Source organism: Ruditapes philippinarum, unplaced genomic scaffold (assembly GCF_026571515.1).
Source record: "Ruditapes philippinarum isolate M1 unplaced genomic scaffold, ASM2657151v2 ctg517_1_1_1_1, whole genome shotgun sequence".
Taxonomy (NCBI): Eukaryota; Metazoa; Mollusca; class Bivalvia; order Venerida; family Veneridae; genus Ruditapes; species Ruditapes philippinarum.
In genome coordinates, this window is record NW_026862442.1 from 214,316 (window position 1) to 231,087 (window position 16,772).

General features: G+C 31.0%; 1 protein-coding gene across 1 annotated transcript in view; it reads left to right on the forward strand.

Moving 5' to 3' along the window:
• The window catches only part of LOC132719096 (deleted in malignant brain tumors 1 protein-like), an 86,417-nt gene that overhangs the window by 57,177 nt on the left and 12,468 nt on the right, over positions 1-16,772 (forward strand). The window contains exons 15-17 of the mRNA XM_060702840.1: positions 2,748-2,883; positions 4,070-4,236; positions 14,107-14,242. Of these exons, the coding sequence (XP_060558823.1) occupies positions 2,748-2,883; positions 4,070-4,236; positions 14,107-14,242 (439 nt within the window). The remainder of the gene's footprint in view (positions 1-2,747; positions 2,884-4,069; positions 4,237-14,106; positions 14,243-16,772) is intronic.

Below are 16,772 nucleotides of genomic sequence, written 5' to 3' on the forward strand. Positions count from 1 at the left end.
GGTGCAAAGCGTAAAATACCTTTGCAAAAACGGACATCTTCTTTACAAACTAATTTGTAGTTTTATCATTTGTAACTCGATTTTGAAAATTTAAAGTTTTTTTAAGGGCGAAGAATGATACTTTCGTGCAAAAATAGAAAATACATTCCGTAGACCTGTTCTCATCGGCGATAAAGAAATGCAGTACGACAAAATCGGCGGTTAAGTTCCGCGGCGCTGAACATAAAATGATTGAACGGAACGCATACCTTATTTTTAAAAAAAAAATCGTAGCTTAACCACTTATATAATATAGATAATACTAACAGATATAGAAAGCCAAAACTTGGCGGGTAATAAGAATATAATTAGACATCATTTCTTTTAAGAAACGTGACAAACATTAAAAGGGTCCTAAATTAAGCATATGATTCTAGTCAGTTGCCCATTACTTAACATAACATTTTGTTTTATTGGGATTTGTACAAAATACTTATTTCAACTTCAGTACATCAATTAAACACTGGTTCGAGATCTTTTATGAAAAACTACATCAGCTATTTGCCAATGTGTATCCTTATATTTTTGTTTTAATGTACAGCTAAGATGTCATCAGGGCAACCCTCTTTTATGCTACATTTTGTATATATTTATATAATGCGCAGAAGTTATTTTCTTAAAGTTGAATACCATAGAAAATATATAAAGAATACATATTCAATAGACCAAACGTTTACTTTTACAGTTTGTTGAGGCACCATTGCAATGTTAATTAAATAGCAGAATCTTAAAACGCAACTATTGACTTGATATTTTATCAGTATTTGCTTCAATCTCGGGACTAAGGGTAAACGTTAAAAAGACAAATATTAGTTAGAAAATGGATAGGCATTAAAAAGCACAGCGGTGATAGCATAAAAAAGTTTGAATCTGAATTTAAATGAAACTAGTTTCAAAATGGTTGGAAAACCAATCAATTTCGATCATAAATCAAAATGATCGAAAATAACTTTTAAAATATACTATCCTTATTTTGGGTACAATATTTGATCGAAGAAATGATTTGAGAACCCTGAAATTCTTACTGAATATGTTTCATTCATGCTTGTTAAAATATTTTGAGGATTTCTACATGGGTTAATTGTTAAAGCGTTGATGTTTCCCCGTTGGTTTGTCACAAAGCTGATCGAAATGTAGTTACACATACATACTTCGGTTCTATCTCGTAGATAAAAAGCTATAGGAAAATGAGGAGTAAATAAAAAACCAAAATATATCATGTTGACATAATACCAATTTATCAAAACCACCATTTCCTTTATCAACATAAGGAGTTTTCAAGTTCAACATGGCACAAAGCCCGGATATGACGGTTATCGGGTAAATATACTTCTTAGCTTTATATTTATGCCACATTAATTCAAATTTGTTAACTTTAGTTTAACTTTAGTTAGTAACTTTAGTTGTGTTTATAGCGCGCTAATGATTGTCTACTAGTATGTAGTTATACTGGTTGAAAATCAGGGTATGCCTTTGAAATACGGTCTAATATCGGCCAACCATAAAACGGTATTTGATCAAAATTATAATGTATATTAACAACTTTTATAACAGTCAAACCCGAAACTTATTAAAGAGACTCCATTGAGGTTTTTTGACATGACGGGACTGGAAACATTTTTTTAAGATTATTACTCCATCTGATTTAGGTCTATAACAACAATTTATGTGCAAAATTTCAGATCATTTGCTCGCTTCGTTTTTCCAGAATAATTATTTTAATTGTCAAAAATGACCTAAAATTGAAGAGCGTTTAAACGCTTTTCACTCTATTCGGGCTGAGAATAACACAAACATACAATTTTCAGTGTATTTCTAGGTATATTACTAAATTATCTTTTGTATATATTTCCGTTTTAGGTGCACCAGTTGATTTATGCGGGAAATTAAAATTTTATTGTTTTAGGCTTATGTACCTCAGTGTAGTTCCTTTAAGGATAAAATTGCAGTAAATATGATAAACATTTTACCTACTCAATATGAACAGAAACGTGTCAGACATTGACAATGATTGAAATATAGATTGTTAAATAAAATTTCTGTTTTGTGTTTTGTTAAAATGCATAGAATTTAAGTAATTTTCTTCAGTAAAAACAAAAAAGAAAAGAGAAAAGTCTACAGAGCGAATTTAATATTTTCACAAATTTCTAAGATCAAAGTAAGACTATTCTTGAAATAAAAGTGACATAATTATGTGAGGATATACAAGTATAAGAAAAGTAAATGCCGTCAGCTACAAAGAAGTAATACAGTCAATAAAAGAAGAGTATTTATAGTGTAAAGTTTTATGTAGTTACTTGCACTATCAGAATTAACTGACTTCTTATCGTACACATAAATTATTGGGCAACAAGTTGCCAATATAAATTTTTGAATAAAGGTTTTTGCTTTGCAACTAAATAATGATTTTCTACATAAGTACATTTTAAGTACAAATTGCAACTAATATACACGTGATTGGGCTTTTTCTCCGACACAAAATCAGTTATCGATTGTTTATTACATATTGAATCTTAACTTCTATGATCTTTTGCAATTTTAATAGTAAATGACTCAAATTATTTTATAAATATACTCACTCTGACGTGTGTTTATATTTTCTCCGTATCGTAATATTATACCTCCCTTTAAAGAGTATCGTACCTCTATATGTGCATAAAATATTATAAAATTCATAACTCTCATCATTCATATAAATTTTGAATTAGTTCGATTGGTGAATGGGTCAAATCCATCTGAAGGGAGACTGGAAGTATGGAATGATGGATCTTGGGGAACAGTGTGCGATGATGACTTTACAACGCTTTCTGCAACTGTTGTTTGCAAGATGTTAAATTATCCACAGTAAGTTATACAAACGACAGTAACGTATTTCTCGTTATGTTAACATACACGTAATATAGAAGAGAATGTCTTTTATTTCCCAGAGATAAGCTATTGTTATGACAGTATGTTCATCTTCTATTGTTTCTCAACTGTTTCTTTTTTTTAACACAAAGTCTTAAATCGTGAAAGTGATTTCGATCAAAGTTCACATAGATGACTGTTTCAAGCTGATGTAATGGTCAGAAAAGCTGTAAAATAAGATTTTTTAATGTCCCAGATCGATATTAAGCATGCAACATCATATTTCATGCCTCTATGAAAGTTTTAATAATTACCCTCAGGTTATAAATGGTCTCGCATCGGTACAATTTAGTTTATAAAGACATAAATTAATCAACTACCCTAGAGCTTCGACATTTAGCATGTAGCACTGCCTAGTATACTGCTACTTAAATTGTATTAATTTTGCACTTTGGATCGATCAAAAGTGGTTCTACAAGTTATTAAAATCATGCCATTATGGACAAAACAAATTTTCCCGCCTTCGGGACTTGTATGGCAAACATGTCGTAAAAGTCTATTTCTCCAAAACAACAATGCTCAGAAAATACACATTCAAGTTATAAAACTCATCCTCTTGGATCACAGCTGGTCTAGCAAAGTTTATATGACATAAATTAAAATTATGTTTAGATATTACATGCATCTTGGATAAAAATACACCCAAAAAGATCACATTACTTTTGTAATCAACAAGAGAAGTATTAATTTACTTTCAGACTGCGACAGCAAAGTGCATTTAAAGAGATTTTAATATCTCACATGTGAATAAAGACAAGAACAATAATTATTAAACATCTTGAATATGATATTTGTTCACCTTCATTAATTCCCTGGAGCAAACAAGTTGTTCACACTTCTTTGTTTTATGCAAAATACACATACGTTTGTTTAAAACTTAAAATTCAAATAAGGCAGTGTTGTTTAGTTTTCATTTTACACTAAATCCCTTTAGATGAACATATCTGCTGATGTTTTTTAATTAAAATTTTACCATTACATTTAATGTTGAATACTGCTTAGGTCCGTGCTAAAAGGCGTAGGCGGTAACTTGCTATTTCCAGGCTAAATGAAACCGAGCCTGCAGCATTGTCAATTTTGCCATTTTGAGTGTTCCTTGGGGATTCTGTTTTCTCTATTTTAGTACAGATCCTTTGGTTATAATGTCCGCATACTTCGGCGCCGGAAAACTGCCAATACACGATGTTAATTGTACAGGAACTGAGATAAGCTTACCACAATGTCCACCTAGAACTCGGGGAACAAATAAATGTAGTCATAATGAAGATGTCGGCATATCATGTACAAAAGGTAATCTTTCTTATACAATCATTGAAAAGAAATATATATTCAAATACCATGTTTTAGTTATATTCACAATTTATAGTCGGAAATTTATAGTAAAATATGATTCTCCTTTAATACTTTACATAATGATTGTACAACTATCTAGAGCAAAAACATTGCGACAGTATAAAAGTTTCCATCTCTTTTATAGTGTTGAACTGCTATGTTTTGGTATTGGAAATAATAAGGCGTACTGATTTGATCAAACAAATTCATAACATGTTGGTTGTCCCAATTATATGTGACAAGAGTGTTTCAAAGTTGAATTTTCATGTACAATTAGATATTTTGATCTGTTATAAACAAAAACAATTAGAAACAATTAAAAAAAATACATAAAAACATTTCGACAAACAACAAATTGATTGCAAATTTTATGGCAACTATGTGAATTGCGACGCACGTCAAACATCAAAGACGACGTCAAACTTATATTATTCAAATAACTTACAGTGGTATTCAACGAAAAAAACTGCCACTTTACCAATGAATCGCCAGTAACATACTCAAACCATGAGATTGTAAGTCCCTACTCAAAGATATTAATACACATATTATGATAGTTTTCAGCCTAAAAGACATCCTGAAATATATTTCAAATTGTAATGTAAATTTTTATTAGGAAAAGTGATTAAGAATTATATAGCAAAAACGAAAATAACCATCTTTAAAAAATCACTGCATCATTACTTGATATTTTTACTAGAACATTGCTTTTTTCACAACTTTGCATTAAGAAGGTCAAATTCAAGGTTCATGTACCTGTTTATCTGATACTTTATATATTTTCTTAAGAAATATCATATTTCAGTTTTCCACATCCGCTTTTTATTCCTTTTATTCCTCTGAAAGACTCATTATTATTATTATTAGACAATATTTACTGTATATGGCGAGGTTGATATTAGGTACTATCTTTACTATAAAGTTATTGTTTTTATTTAAAATGTGATTCGTGATTTATTGCTCCTCATTGTTTAAACATGTTTAAGCTATCGACAAAGTATTTAACTTGTATTGACAATCCAGTCCCAGTAAGTTTGAAGTCCTTTACTTTTGTATAACATGGGTGAAATTTTGTTATTTTCATTTTTCTGATAAAAATATTGAGCAATATGTGCGCATACGTTGCATGCCTGCAAAATCAGAGTATTTAAAGGTACTGATGAAGGTGAATTATCAACACAAAAAACAACAATTTTTAAGTGTGCACTCGGACAACCATTTATTTAGGGGAGATGTGTAAAAATTACAGTAAAGCTTCAAAAATTATGGTCTGGGTATTTTTCTCTAGAAAAAAATCATCGAATTCAAGACCATGTGATTTTCATATAGAGTAAAGATACGTTAAACTGAAACTGTTTTGTCGCATGAAAAGAAATAAAACAAATCTGATTAGACAGTACATTTTAAATTGTATTTTCTTGGTTATGGATTGTATTCCCCTATTCACAACCTCAGTTACTTGTAACATGGTAACATAATCTTCTATAAATGAAGTCAATCAGAAATATTATGGATGTATAGCTGATGATTTTATGCTAGCCGTCAAATCAGGAGGGATGTAGAATAAATTTTAAATTAGATTGAATGAATACTTTGCTAGTTGTTGTCCCAGTTACTTAGAAATAATAAAACAGCGAGTTCCTCTAATCATGAATAGGTTTATTTTCACCATCAAATTACTTTCATAATCATAATAAAAAAAAACTATACGTCTAGGGTGCAGATTTGTTTTTTCTAAACAATGGGCTCAATCCGAATCCCGACGTCAATGCGAATGTGTTGTAACAATTATACAACATATGTTTTGATACATTTAAGAGATACGTGTTTTTTGTAAGCTCATATGAGCGTTCGTCGTGCGTCGTTTATGGCGTCAGACATTTTTCTTAAAACATCTTAAAACATCTCCTCCTTTATCAAGTCAATATTGCTAGAACTAAGAGGGAATGTTCCTGGCATGAATCTCTTTCAAATTTGTTCATAGTATTCCGTTCCATGCTAATTCTGGTTGACGAAAACAAAACTTAAACAATCATCTTCTAAAATAGCGCTTTGGTGATAAACATGCACCATCTTATGGTGGGTGTCTTCTATGTTTGTTCAAATTAAAAGCCTGGGATAAAATGCGGCCACGGCGCAGAGTGTCATTGATTTTCCTTATATTAATATAATTAATGCCAAACAAATCTTCTTCAAAAAATACAAAAAGATAGAGGCTAGATATATATGATACAACTTATAGCGAGTGTCTACCAAGTTTGGTCAAATAAAAGCCTTTGGATCAAAATTGGCCCCGCCCCAAGGGGAATCATTACTTTTTATATTTGTGTATCGTAAGAAAATCTTCAATTAATGTATAGATGCTTCTGCTAAGATTTTCGTATTAAACTTAATCTAATGCACCTCTACCAATGCTGTTATTATCCCTCTGGTTAAAGCTTGCTCAACCCCAGGGGTCTTAAATTTACATAGACTTCAATACAAAAATGCATTTAAGTCTTCTGTAGTTACACTAAAAAGTCCAGAATTTAAATATTTGGCATGAAGATTTGCCTTGTAGATTCTCGACTTAAGTTATGTAACTGACGAACCTTGGATAAAATGGCCTTGCCCTGGGGCACTCATTTTACACTGACCTATATAAAAGAATGGTTTACAGGGCATTACACTCTAGCTTAATTTTCTCTCTTTAATAAGATCAAGTGACATGATGCATCCATAACAAGAAAATGAATAAGATTTTTTATTATTACATAATCGTTTATTTTATGATGACTAAATATATTAAGAAAATAATAATTATATAAACATGTAAATATACATGTATGCACATAAAATAACTTTTCTGAAAAGGTATTGATTTCATAGATTTACCTAGTATTTTTGTGATAAACGCGTAACCGACCCGATTCCTTAATATTTCAAAAGATCTGAGATTCCAATTATTTGCTATAAATTTTGCTATAAATATAAAACGCCTGTCAGAAATAAAATATCATATTCAATTATAACAAAATTGTCTCCGACGTAGAGTCTAATACACCAACAAGTTGAGACTGTAAAAGTTCGAAATTCTGTAACTTGGACTTTGTCATATAATCAATGGTGACAAAAAAATCCTTTATTTATTTCTTAAAGGACCAAAATATAGGATTCCTTCCGATATTGATTTTAATGTTTGTAGAAGTCAGATAGCTGAATCGATCGAGGACTTTTCAGTAAAATGGTGTCGTCGCAAAGATTCTGATAGTACTTTAATGTTGTTTATACATGGAAACATAATATATTTAATATTATTGAATCACGTATCGAATTTATCGTGGGAATGAACATCTTTAACCACCTACAACAAGACTTTCTTTATGACATCTTAAAAAGGATATATTAGCGTTCCACTCAAAATAAGTTTTAGTTCCACTTGTCAAGGCAGCTAATAACATAAATATCGTATGACGCATTCATTACATAAATGTTTTACAAAATGGGTCAAAGACAGAAAATGCCGGGTTACATTTGTGCACCAAATATCATGAGGCTGTGATGTTACGAAAAGAATTTACCATTGGCCCATTTATATCGAAAATTTAATTAAGTCGGTGAACAGGAAGTTGATGTACTGCAGACCTGAAATCAAATCCCACGATATGGGACCATGTGTCTATGCTGTATGCCAAATATCAAGGGCTGTGATAAGTAGTTGCTGAAAAAACTGTTACGAAAATATCCTACCATTGATCATTAATGTCTAAAAATTTAACTAATTTAACTAAGTAGATAAACAGGAAGTGGATGAGCGACAGACCCGAAATCAAAGTCCACGGTATGGGACCATGTGTCAGTACTGTATGCCAAATATCAAGAGGCTTTGATAAGTAGTTGCTGAAAAAACTGTTACTAAAATTTCCAACCATTGACCATTAATGTCGAAAAATTCAACTAATTTCACTAAGTGGATAAACAGGAAGTTGATGAGCGACAGACCCGAAATCAAATCCCACGGTATGGGACCATGTGTCAATGCTGTATGCCAATTATCAAGAGGCCGTGATAAGTAGTTGCTGAGAAAACTGTTACGAAAATATTTTCCCCGCCCGCCTGCCCGCCCGCCGCCCGATATTCACCATACTTTAACCCGAATTTGTACCAGTGCAACCCGGCCAAAAATAAGCTTAACAGCACTAATGCTAATTCTAAAACCGTTCTTTCTGAAAGAGATATTGTGAACAGTCATATTTCTAGTATTTCTAACTTTAAAGTACGTGTTGATGAGAAAGAGCTAAAACTTTCTATCATGTACTGGCTTCAAAAAATTATATAAACATCAATATAAAGCCTGCTTCATTTTAATCGTACATCTTGTATTACCAATAATCTTTCTATTTTATTGACTTCTTGTCTTAATAATTATTATAATAATTATGATAATAGTTATAATAATAATTAATGATAATAATAATTACCGCATTTTTATATTTAATGACTTTAAAAAACAAACAAAAAGTACTAAAAATAATAACACACATATATGTATACAATAACAAAATATTAAATACCCCATGATTAATCTAAAAACTCAGTCGATCATACAAGAAAAAGTTTAAAAAGAATGTACATGAAAAATAATATAAGACTTGAAAATGAAATATAGAGGAAGATTAAAAACTATTGAAATTAAAAAGAAAATACAAATCAAGTGAAACAACTAAATTCTAAATCAAATTTGATAAAACAGTAATAATTAATAATTAATTGAAATGTGATTAAAAAAATAGACTATAATATTTCAAATGTGTACCCAGATCTCTAAGAACAAAGACAGCACGCCAATTCACAGTGACGACGAATACAACACAGTTAGTTACTATTTAGTTTTCAGGAAAAAATGTGTTTTTAAAGATTTCTTGAAAACATCTACTGTTTTGAGTCTCTGATACTGTCTGGGAGAGCATTCCACAGTTTTGGTGCCACCGAAGAGAAACTGCGTTTCAGTCCTACTTTTGGGAACAACAAGTTGCTTTGAAGAGTTTTTTATCTTAAGTTTCTTGTTGGTTGATATAGCGCCAGTAAATGTTTAAGGTAAAGTGGTGACTGGTCATGTAGGCTTTGTAAGTTTGCACAAGGATTTTAAAGTTCCACTCGGTAAACGACAGGAATCCAGTGTAGGTTCTTAAAAACTGGAGTGATATGTTCAAATCTGGATGTTCTTGTGATGATGCGGGTAGCAGTGTTTTGAAGATGTTGTAGCTTATTAAACATCGTTTTAGGTACACCATATAAAAGTGCATTACAATAATTTATGCGTGGGGTGACTGGAGAATTCATTAAATATTTTGTTGCATTTGTATTAAGGTATTTCCTTAAATGACCAATCTGACGTAATTGTCCATTACAAGATCTGCAAACTGAGTTTATGTGCTTTTCCATGGTCATGTTGTTGTCTAGTACAGCATCAAGATTTCTTACACTATTTGATGGTTTTATGTTTTCACCTCCAATAGTCACAGTTATGGTCTCAACATGATTTTGGTTTCTCTGTGATGTAAATATAATTACTTCTGTCTTGTCAGCATTGATTTTCAATATATTATTGTTCATCCATGTCACTTTTTTAGCCATGTTTCTTACTTATTGCACCAACAGGTTTAGTGTACATATAAACTATTTTGTTCCCAGAACGATCTTACTGCCATCAATGCACATGTCATTAGATACTTTGAAACAGTTTATGAGAATATTTTCTTGTCTGTTAAAAATTCAACTGAAATTTTAGATAAGTTTAAAGTTAAGAACTATCAAGCTTCATCAGTAAGTACAATTTCTCTACCCTATAAACAACTTTGCCACATAAATTATTATCTTTAATTCAAAAACCATTTGCAAGAGAAAAGGTCACGTTTCTTGCTTGCAATTCAAAGAAGGCTTAATTTAAACAATATATAATGTGGACCTGTGACAAAGTTTGTTAAGCACTGTCGTTTTTTATTAGATAACATTTATGTCAGGTTTGGTAATACAGTTTTCAAATAGATAAAAGGCAGTCCAATGGGAACTAATTGTGCAACCCTGATAGCTGATTTATAAATTTACTGCTATGAGAGGGACATTTTATTAAGTCTTTCCCATAGATAACATCAGAAAATTATTTATGTATTTAACAACACTTCGCGCTACCAAGATGATATCCTTAACATGAATGATCCTTATTTCGATCAATTGTTTTCTAAAATATATCCCAGTGAACTTAAATTGAATAAAACTAACTCTTCAGACGTTATTACATCTTTTTTAGATTTAAACATTTGTGTCATTAACAATACTATAGAAACTAAAATCTATGATTAAAAAGATGATTTTTGATTATAATATTGTTAACTATCCACATTTAGATAGCGATTTAACTCATGCTACATCATATGGGGTGTATATTTCTCAATTTATTAGATTTGCTAGGGCGTGCAGTCGTGTTGATGATTTAAATGAACGCAATTTATTTATTACCTAACAAACTTATTAAGCAAGGTTACCGCTATCGTAAATTGCGTAAATATTTTACTAAGTTTCACCATCGCAATTCAGATTTAGTTTTAAAATTTAATTGTAATTTGAAAACTTTTTTTACGACTACGCTTTCCTCTTTTAATTACATCTGACGGACTCTATGGGAGACTCTATGATGGACAGTTCTTAAAGCCCTTTGAAACTGAATTGTCTTAATGTTCGTCTTCTGTCTTGCTTCGTCGGGCCCTTGTAGGTGATTTTCTTGTTCCTTTAAGGCATCGAGTACTTTGGTAATGGTCATTTGGCTGTACCTTTTTCTATATATTTACACAATCTTTTATATGTTTTATTTATTTATAAATTGTCCAAAATTTCTTTCCTGCCAGCGTCTTTATATGAATCGCTACGTTATATGAAGCATTCAAGAGTACTATAGAGTCTTCACCTAAGATATTTGGTATGAAACATTGTCAGATGGGCCTCCATTAAATTTGTTAACATTATAGCCATTGGGTCAGAATTTGCCCAACCCTTGGGAAACATAGCTTTTAATTATATGTATATCTTTTATAGTAAAACTATTTCCTAAAACTGTAAAAGCTTAAGCTTAGATGGTTTCGACATCATGAAACATTATCTAGTAACCTCTACTAAGTTTTTTCAAACAATGCCCTTGCGGCAAACTGGCCTCGCCCCAGGGCGTCAGTGATTTTTCGTATACATGTATGTATCTTGTATAAACAAAAATAATCTTATCATATTATGCTATAGATGCTTTAACTTAGATATTTGGTATGTAACATTGTCTGGTGGACATCTTCAAAATTTGTTCAATTTATTGTCCGTGGGTGAAAAATGGCCCCACCTCGAGGACGTTAGTGGTAATTGCAAGCTACCAACCACGTCCCCTTGCACCTACTTAATCAGACTTCAATATTTAACATGAACTGGTAAAAGTTCGAAATTTGAAACATCCGCAGATGTATTCATACGGCGGTTATTATGGAATATCCAATGTGACAAGTTAGTTACATTTAATGAAAAGCGACCCATGGTCCCCAAGTAACAATGCGTGTGCCCTAAATGAGAAAACAATGGACGAAAGTAAATAAAATGGTATATTGAAGGTGGATCGGGGAATATAAATCCTGCAAATTACATATAAACTATCAAAATAGTAAATCAAAAAGCAGGCTACATATCGTAAGGTGATTAAACAATTTAGGTGAGAACCACCCGACAAGAAAAAAAAACAAATTGAAAAGAACTAAAAAAACGATGCAATTAAAACAATAATGTCGTGCTGCAGATTTACAACGCAACGCAACACTCCTTTGCTACAGACCACTTGGTTCTGCTAAACACTGCATACATGTATTTACGACATTTTAGAATAATTCATGATTAATTTACTTATATTATAAAAAATACTGTTTAAAATATATGTTCCAATAAATTTGGCTGTACAGCGAATAGTGAATAATTGCGATGGCCGATTTGATTGTAAATTTGGTGAACAGTTTTTATGTTGAATTCTGTTAATTTCAATTAAAGTTATTTTTATAAATATGATATTCTAAAATGATAAGCAAATCGAGAGAAAAATGTACGAAAGATATTTATCAAATTGTGGAAATGAACGTGCTTACTCTGTGATCCAACGCCCACTGAGCTAACGTTTCAAACATGACTATTGCTTCACGCTTACATAATTGACAAAATTTTATTAATATGAAACGTATATTTCAAGTTGTCAATATTTCGAACAGGTCTTTGCCATATACTCTACCAAGTCGCTGCAAAAGTAATGCTTACAAGGGAAATTCTTTGTTTTAATAGCTGAAATAAAATCCATAACACAGTATATCACTAATAGTGTGGGTAATATAGCTTTGCAGAACTTCTTGTAGCCTGAGTATTAATATATGACTCCGTAAATGTCCAATCTACATAACAAATGTATTGTTGCTCTTTGTTCTTGATAGCATAGTTCCGAATCAATTTCATTAACGTTACTGCACTATAATATTAAAAAGTTACACCACAATGATAACTCTAACCTGTATTTATTTTGTTTGCATAGGGTACGCATAGGAGTTGAAAGTCTGACTCTGACGGCATTTTCTTTACATGCGTCTGTTTCCCATGTCTCATGAAATTATTAATCATGAAAACATTAAAAACAAGAAAAAAGTTTGTTTGTTTTCGAAAATATTTTTTCAGCAACCATAGACGTCATGTAAGGCCATTGTTATAAAATTGAATTTCGACCAAACCCATGATAGTTAACTTAACAATTGTTGTAACAGTTTTTGCAAGTTTCATGCACTGGAAATATTTCATTTTGTCTCTAGTAATATGTTTTATGTTACATTGTATTGTACTTGTAAATATAATTTACTAGCATGGGTTACAGTTCGGCAAATCGACTACATATTAATTTAAATAAGAAAAAAAAATCAACGCCTGAATCCAAGGCTAGGATTGTAATTATCAATCTGTTTTCTTCATCGACAGGTCAAATTATAAATTCAAGCGCTTTGCCATGGGACGGAAGTTCATTTTTGTTGTTGATTGTTATATTCCAGGATAAATAAATCTCTAGAATTATGCTCTTGATAAGCTGAACATTATTGCCACATTTTCAAGTCTTAAACGTATCTGCAGACACCGAATTTCTTAACAAAAATAGCGTAAAGGTTGGGGGAAATAAAATCACATGTGCCGAAAGATTTGAGTCGGTGATCCCCTATTTTTAAGCATTTAGACATAAGAGTATTTTTTATATTAAAGCACGTTTAAAGAAAAAAACATCTAAACATTATTTCAGAAATTTTTGTAATAAGCCGCTTTTAAGTCGGATAATTTAGCTAAACTAAACGTCAAATTTTACACAAATGGACTATTTTCTTTTTATTTTTCAAACATTTTTCGACGTAAAACGATAACTTTTATATCATCATAAAATAAAAATTATTTCTGTTGCATATTGTAGTATTAAGGAAGTGGGCACATTTGAAGTGGGCACGTTATGCTCAGGTACAAATGTTAGGATGATGAAACTAGGTTTGTAGACAAATGGAGTTTGTGGACGAGAGAAATGTGAATGCTATGATAAAGAAATAATCAAAACAATATATTTATACATCACTGAGATATTTTGATGACACAAACATGCTATATAAATCATTCAAAAATATAAAAATATTATACTTATAGTTATTTGTCGACTCTTAAAAATCTTAAATATTAACATTTCAACGACCTCAAGCACAAAACTCTAAAAGTATGATTAGTATTGTTGTTCTAAAGATTGACTGTTTTTTGAAGTTCGACTTGTTAACGGATCAAGTCAATATGAAGGAAGACTGGAAGTATGGCATGATGGGTCATGGGGAACAGTATGCGATCATGAGTTTACAGAACAATCTGCTCGTGTTGTTTGTAATATGCTGAATAATCAAGGGTAAGTAACAAACAATATTAACTGTTACTGTATATGCTAACATACACTTCAAACGGGAAACGTACAAAGACGATGAAAGAAAATTTTATGTTATTATTTGTCACGATGTTCGCTTGATGAGCAAATTAGACTTTTTTGGGGTTGTGTAAAATCACTTATACTGTTGTGTGGTTTACAAGATTTCATTTACAACAAACTAAATAATACTAAATACTGTAAGATTATATGTAAGACATGAATTGAATAATTGTTCAAATATGTTTACTGAAGAAATAATAATGATAATTATATAAAACAATGTTTATTCAATCCGTTAATTAAACTATCTTAGGCTATTGTCCATGTTTTCTTGCTAATGTTAGTCTTGGTCTTCACTGTTCCTTTTATCCAGTTTTTGAATTTGTATACGCTTTTAAACTTTATAAATTCATTCTTTAAAAGATGAACTATGTTCCAATTTATAAACTAAAATGACAACTTCCGTCAAGGAAAATCTACATATGTAAACTATCAACTTCCCAAAGGAATCTTCTTATAAAATGAAATACTTCGTTCAATAAATCTTCTCAAATATTAACGTGAACACAAATCTGCATCAAAACCTGAACCTGAACCTCAACCTGAACTCAACCTGAACTCAACCTGAACTCAACCGTCTGGAACCCTACAAAAGCATTAAAATATCCCTAAATGTCTTACGTATGTATATAGATAACATTACGTTTATAAACTCTCATTAAAATAAAACTAATTTAAAATGCATTTGTAATGATTAACCATCAATGATAATCTTCACATTATTATCATATAATTATGTATCTAAATAATTATTGGCAATCAGCATATTATTAATTGGAAAAAGTTAACTCAATAAATAATCATTCCCTAGACTATGCAACAGATTTATCATATGCTTAATATTATGCAAAGAATAATTAATTTTAAAATGAGTCTTAAACATTTGAAAAAAATAATAACTCTAACATACCGTCAGCTTTACTTATTCCTACACTTCCTTTTTATAACTTATTTGTCATCAATGTGACCACTTAATTTACATGATAATGTCAACGATTTGAATTTAAACTTGCTACAGCTAAATTGTCATCGATGTGACTTTTAAATTATTCCCTGCGGTCTGGAGACCGCAGGGTACTGGTACGCGTTTAACTTTTGAGGCATGGAGGAGCACGGGACCTGTTTTCGGTACATGGAGGAGCATGTGATCTGTAAACCTTACATGATTGGTTAATTGACCTTTTCGAAAACCTAGCTAAATACCGTTTGCCGGTACGTTACGGTTTTACCTCTAGGGAATTAGTCCGAATTACACCACATTAAGAACAAAAAACTATTACGTGATATTTCTAATTTTCTATAATTATTTACCGTTTAAGGTGCAAAAACTTGAATGATGTGTTTGAAAGTTATCAATATTTCTTTAATATCTATCTCAAATTTACAAACAATAAATTGTTTATACTGAAAATCTACACGATTAAAATATACGTAGTGGCATCTAATCAAAGGAGATATTTTCTGCGTAAACTTGTGTGTTTACTTTTTTTTGCTCGGAATTATTCATAAAATGGTAGGCCTAATTAATAATTTTCTTAAAAGAAATAATTGTTCTCTGGCCTTTAACGGTCACCAGTTTTCAAAGACCTTCTTCTATATTGATCGATTATTGTCAACTATATTCCTGATGCAAACGTTTATTTATCCTCCACCCCCAAACAATGTTGAAAATAGTTAAATGAAATATCTTTATATCAATTAAAAAATGTTCCCCACAACATCTTGCATACACATTATTAATATTTCTCTCTCACTGAAATAAACATAAAATAAACATGATTCCCACACTCTGTTAAAATAACAGATCATTAGGCTAGACGGTGATAACGAGATCCCTTATTATTCCTTTGATTTGATCTGATCATAGAAAGTTAACCGCTAGTTCACCCTAAATTCCCCTAGAATTGTTCTGGTACCTAATTGATAAAACTTGATGTTCTGGCTTGTATTATTAGAGCTTTTTGTAAAACTAAAATTGAAAGATTTTCTTGACATTATTATTTATTTCTAAAACATGTTCTAGAAACTTAGAAATCACAGTAATTCCGTTGGCGCTAGTTGCTTTTTTATTGAAGCGTGTCAGTAGTTCATTGATATCCACAGTTTATTTGAACACAATTATTAACTAAACATCAAAATGAAATTCGTCAAAATTTCACAGTGGGTCCTTTACAAAACTTTTATAAATTGTTCCAGTCTGATTCATAAGATAACAAGAGCTAATAGTAGATACTTCAATTCCAGAGATCGGAATATCTGTTAAATAACATTACTATAACGTCCTGTACAAACATGTATTAACCATTCCTCCAGGGAAATAAATGGTCCGACACCGGGAACACTAAGTTTTTTTAGAGACGCATACTTCTGTTGTGAAACATGATTAAATCATTTTGTGTAATTTACAAAGTCCAGAACTACGATATTTGGCATGTATCATTGCCTTGTACAG